The 5,773-nt window shown below is 61.0% G+C and overlaps 1 protein-coding gene across 1 annotated transcript in view; it reads left to right on the forward strand.

Moving 5' to 3' along the window:
* Positions 1–1,090: 1,090 nt before the first annotated feature.
* Positions 1,091–5,773, forward strand: part of VOLCADRAFT_101124 (uncharacterized protein) — a gene marked incomplete at both ends in the record, with an annotated part of 6,642 nt that continues 1,959 nt past the window's right edge. Inside the window, 6 exons of the mRNA XM_002959579.1 lie at positions 1,091–1,324; positions 2,304–2,338; positions 2,760–2,949; positions 3,010–3,114; positions 3,595–3,625; positions 3,749–5,661. Coding sequence (XP_002959625.1) covers positions 1,091–1,324; positions 2,304–2,338; positions 2,760–2,949; positions 3,010–3,114; positions 3,595–3,625; positions 3,749–5,661 — 2,508 coding nt within the window. The remainder of the gene's footprint in view (positions 1,325–2,303; positions 2,339–2,759; positions 2,950–3,009; positions 3,115–3,594; positions 3,626–3,748; positions 5,662–5,773) is intronic.

Raw genomic sequence — 5,773 nt, forward strand, 5'->3', positions numbered from 1 at the left:
ACTTGTCCTGGCTGGTCGCTGGCTCGCGGAGCCCAACCCATTATCAATAGGACGCATGTATGGGTCAACGGTACGCCATTCGGGGACTGGCTGTACGACTCACGAGATGGCTGCATCCCCGCTATTTATGCGGACAAAACTCTTCCAATCGGTGCCTTCCGATGCCACCATCCGGTTGTGTTCTTGTTGTATCACGGCTACAGAAATTGCACCGATCGGCGGATTCCAGAATGCTGTGATACACGCCCTCCAGGATTAAACACGATCTCTCCCCAGCGGAGGGTGTCCTCGAGTTAGCCGATCTCAGCGGCGGTCGCAGGGTCCGTCACCTCCCGCTCTGAACCGCACCACCTTTTGGGTTACCCCAAATTTACCCTTTAAAGGGTTGTCATTCCCTTTGGGTTACCATTTGGGGATGAACCAAAGGGGGCCCGAAGAGTACCTTGTGTTATCATCCTCCTTTGGGGGAATCAAGGGGGCACCAAAACTTGATGAAAACCAAAGAGTTGTCATCATTCCCTTTAGGGACTTTGTGTCCTCTTTGTTCTCCTAAAGGGGATAGAAACCAAAGTGAGCCCTAGGGAACCCAATGGGGACAACCTTTGTTGGATTTGGCATCCCCTATCCTAATTCGAACCCGGGTTGGGACAGGGTTACCAGTCTCGTTACCAATTGTTGTACCATGGCTACAAAAATGCACCGATGGGCGGATTTCCTGTATCCGTGATACAACAGTGCCAGGTTTTCCCAGATGCAATTCAAATATCGGCAATGCACGGACAATATCCTACATAGCAGCGCTGAGATCGTTCTGCTAATAGCGGTTGGTCAAATACAACTGGTCAATCACTACGAATAATACGGTGAATGAATGGACGAGCTAAGACGCATGGCCTTTCCCGTGATTAGTAACGAAAGTTTTTTACTTCCTCGTGAACCTATGACTTTAACTATGGTAAACGCTGGCTTTTAGGTCTTGTCGACAGATGGCGCTGCGGTGCGCTGTGCTGCGGCAGCAAGGAAGGGACACGCAAGGGTCTTAAAAAGCCGTTCATGACCGAATTAAATAAGTGACACAGTTATTGGATTTATGGCTCGGCAAACGAGTAGCAGTCTGGACTCAGGTGCTGCGAATGCTGAGGCCGGCATTTCGCGGCTCACCTGGAATAGATTCCAGACCATCCACAAGAAGCGAGGTCTGTCTCCATCTGGTCTGTCACAGCTGTGGAAGGCCTACAAGGCGGGGACCTATTCAGTCCCGGAGGAGCTCCTGCCAGCGGCAGCAGCATCTGACACTAATTGCCTGCAGCCTGCCGCTTCATCGGTGAGGAATTGATGGATGCATAATTCGAAAAGATGTCACTCAGTTCCGTAATATATTGGCCTGGCTCGGCGATAGAGTCTGGCCCTTGGTGTCATTCATACTGCCACCCGCCTTGGTTACCGCTCTCTTAATGAATGCCGCAGGATCACACTGACCAAATGACGTCACATGATGATGCAGCAGCCATAGCCATGCAAATTGCAACCACAGCAAACGCCCCTGCAGCAGTAGCAGCAACTGCGATGGCATACATAGCGGCAGCTGAAGGTGACTCATCAGGTGCCGTACCGTCTGGTGCTACCGGTGACAACCCGGTGACAACAAAAGCAACAACATCGGTGGTGGTGGCAGTGGAGATGGCGGTGGCGGTGAAGCCCCAGAAGCTGCCTCCCGAAGCACCTACAGCAGCTACAAGACTGCCACCCACATTGACTGCTGCTGCTGCTGCTGCTGCTGCTGCTGCTGCTGCTGCTACTACGTCTGTGCCACCGCCAACACCGGACAGCTGCACGGTGATCAACGTGACTGCGGTGCCACTGCCACGGGCAAAGCCGCAACCGCAACACACTGCGTTGACGGCGGCAATGGAAGCCGAAGCAGGTGATACGGTCGTAGACAGTGCTGTGGGGACCGGAGAGCAGCAGCTCCGAGACCAGAATCCAGATCCAGCTCAGCGGCCAAATCGTTCCAGGCGGCGACGGCGGCGGCAGATGAAGTGGCCGAGCCATCCAACTGCAGTGGTGATGGAGACGGCGGCGACAGCCTTGAACGGCCTCATGTCCACCAGTGACTGTGGTGGTGGTGGTGGCTGCAATGGTGGCTGCGGTGATGGCGATGGCGATGGATGTGATGGCGGAGCGTTGGAGGTACCAGAAGCAGCCACGAGGTTACACAGGCCGGGACTGCTGCCGTGGGAGGCTGTTGTGGCAGCAGTAGCACCTGCTGCTGCTGCTGCTGCCACCACTGCCGCCGGCTGCAGCAGCAGTGGTGGATGCCATGTTGCAGGGACCCCAGGTCAGGATGGTTCACCTAGTACTACTGCAGTCACGGCTGCTACTGCCGCTGCCGCTGCCATCGCCAGTACAGCTGCCAAACCGATTACTACCACCACCACTGCAGCAGCACCACCACCGCCACCAGTACACGAGACCAGCAAGGGTTCTCCGCTACAAACATCATCAACCAACCCCTCGACGAGCTTGTCGCTGGATGAGAAGGAAACCCGGGGGCCAGACCCGGGGCCGGAAGCCACCCCGGACCAGAACTCCCGGCAGTGTCAGAGCTATCCCGCCGCCGCCGCCTTCTCCGCTGCCGCCACCACGTCCATGTGCAACAGCAGCCCCACACCGACAAAGGCCCCTTCCGCCTCCCGTGCATCACCTCTTCCTCCTCCTCCCCCTCCTCCTCCTCTTTCTCCTCCTCGCCTACCGCATAGGACGGCAATGATGACGACGACTGAAAGAATGGCAACTACAGCGGCATTCGAAGCGGCTGTTGAAGTGGCTGCTGCTGAAACCGCGATCCCGGTGCCGACAGCGGCATCTGGCGATCCAGCGTCTGTGTCGGGATTGGTAACACCAGTAGTAGCAGTAGCAACAGCGACGGCGACGGCGGCCGTCAGCAAGGTGCCCTCTCACCCTCCAGCAGCACATCTTCCGCGGACCTCCCACACCTCGGTGTTGCAGCGTCTGGTGGCAGCTGCCTGGGGACTTGCACCGATGACATGGAAGCCCGCTGCTGCTGCTGCTGCTGCCGCCACCCCCCTAGGTTTGTCCTCTGCTACTGCCGCTGTGAGCAGCAGCAGCAGCAGGGCTGATGGCGCCAGAGGCTTTGTAGCCTGCCGCGCCCAGAGCTGCATGCTGATGGCGGCCGATTGTGCAGTGAATAGCGTAGTGCTTAGCAGCGGTTGTGGTGACGGTGACGGTGATGGTGGCGATGGCAGCAGGCTGTACCGAGACTCAGGCAGCGGCGGTGGCGGTGACGGCATGATAGCGGAGGCAGCGGCGGCCTCAGCTGATGTACACAACAGTCGCCACCGAATCTCCACCGACGTCACTGTAATGGACGGCACGGAGATGGCAGCTGCCGCCGCCACCGGCTGCCGACTCCACAGCGGGCCAGTTCCAGACGCTGACAGCGCCGCCGCCGACCGTAATATGCTCGCCAGCTCGGGCCATGGCGCTGCCGTCGGGCCCACGGCGGTCCATAGTACCGCTTCCCCTGCTTCTCCCGCCTCTGCCATCACCACCGCAAACACCACCCCCTCGCAGGGCTGGCGTAGTGCACGGTCCGAATCTGCAGGTGGGCACTCCCCCCTTATAAGTATACGACAGGAACCGTGCTCTCCCAAGGGGCAGCTATTTCAGCCGCCGTTGTCGGTGTCGCCGCCGCCGTCGTACTCCAGCTCTCCTGTTACTGGCGAAGTGTCATCCAAAGCCGACCGAGGGTGCAGCACCGGGCTGCAGCAGCAGCAACGACAGCGAAAGCAGCAGCAGCAGCAGCAGCGGCGGCGGCGGCGAAAGGTCCTTGAGCCACTGCCGTCATCACCAATACAACAGCCAATGCCACAACGGCGACCCCGGACGCACCGGAAGCAGCTTTCATGTCCGGTGGTGATACCCGTCGATGTGATTGACCTCTGTGATAGTGACGAAGGAGGTGAACAAAATCTGGTGGAAAGGGCCAGCGGCGGTTGCAGCAGCGGCCTGGGAGCCCCTGTCTCCCCATCGGGTCTGGTCCGGGGGGCTGTCAGAGGTGCTGGTGAAGGCGACGGCGGCGGCGGCGGGCGAGTTATCTTAGACGTCACAGACGCCGCAGAGGAGGAGGAGGAGGACACTGCTACCAGCAATGTCGCCGCAGCGGCTGAGGAAGCAACAGCACCAGCAGCATCACGGCCCGGCCGTGGCGGTAGCGGCGGTGGTCATCACTCAAGCCATGCCGACAGCACTGACGTTGTTGTCATGATGGTAGCGGAACGAGGTGCGCAGCACGGCAGCGCCCACGCCTGCGGTGCCGCTGCCGTACCGCCGCCGCCGCCGCCGCCGCCAGCCCGACACCGCCGTCGCAATCACAAGGCCCATGAATCCAACACCGTCAATCCTGCTCTGCAGAGTGATGCAGCCGTCATCGCAGGCAGCCACGACGGCGGAGGTGACGTCTTCGGTGCTGTTCAACCCGACGTGGGGGATCGTACGACCATCACCATCACCAGCAGTAGTGACAAGGGAACAGCCTCTGGAGGAGGAAGTGAAGAGCTCGCCGACGCCGTGGACCGCGATAATACCGCCAGGCCGCCGGTGCCGCTGTCGGCCACCGACACCCATCCGTCCGTTAAAGATTCGTCTGCAGCTCCGCTACTTCTGCCTCCGACGTCGCCGTCACCATTGGACCTTTCTCCAGGCTCCGGCACCAGGGGATCTTCCCTCCCCGCCACCAGTCCGCAACACCAGCAACCCCTCCACCACCGCCGTCGCCGCCGTCGGCAGCAGCAGCAACCTAACGAGCCTCGTGCTCTAACGCACAGCATAGCACCCTCCAAGACTGATCGCGGCCCTGGCCAGCTAACCTGTATAGGGACTTCGGGGGAGGGGTGTGTGGAGGGGAAGGGAGGAGGCCTGCGGGCGGAGGGGCCCCCTCCAGGAGCTGCAGCCGCCACATCCCTCACTGCGGCAGCAGTACGGAGAGTGACGGGGGCAGTGCCGCCGCCGCCGCCATATGTGACATGCCCAGCTGGTGTTCTCACTTGCAGTAGCAGCGGCAATGGCGGCAGCGGCGGGGACAATGACGGCAACGGTGGCAGCGGCGGCGATCAGCCTCCTCCCGGCGGCACGGCGGCTTCCTACCTGGCCCTGTACAGCAATGAGGTGGAAGCCGACGGCGTAGATAACCCGCAGGCGGCCTCCAGCGGGACCGCGGCCGAGGGGGCGGAACGCCGGGTAGCTGCATCGCAGTCACCACAACCGCCATTAGCATCGTCGCCGCCGCCGCCGCCACCACTGGCCGCGCGGCCCCGGCGTCAACGTCGGCGAAGGCCATCGCAGCAGCAGCAGCTGCTGTTGCTGCCTGCAGATGCACGACCGGCGGAGCCGGCCGAGCCGCCGCCACCGTTACCGACCAGTAGCAGCAGCAGCAGTCATTATGTTCTATGTCCGTCACCTTCCTTATCTACTGCTACAGCTGCCACCGCCGTCACGACCTCCTCCGAGGCCAAGCCCTCGAGGACGTCGCTTCCGCCGCCGCCGCCGGCAGGCGCCGTGCCATCTCCACCGTCGCCGCCAGCGGCCCCAGCGCCGCCAGCAGAACGCCCTAGGAGAGCGAAAAAGGGTCGGGGGAAAAGGGTCCCCGGGGGGCGGGGAAGTGGTGGCCAAACTACACTAGACGGTTTCGTTACGCGCGTGCTACAGCTTCAACCGCAAGAAGCACAGTCCTTGAGCAGCAGTAGCATTGCCT

This window comes from Volvox carteri (genome assembly GCF_000143455.1).
Source record: "Volvox carteri f. nagariensis unplaced genomic scaffold VOLCAscaffold_385, whole genome shotgun sequence".
Taxonomy (NCBI): Eukaryota; Viridiplantae; Chlorophyta; class Chlorophyceae; order Chlamydomonadales; family Volvocaceae; genus Volvox; species Volvox carteri.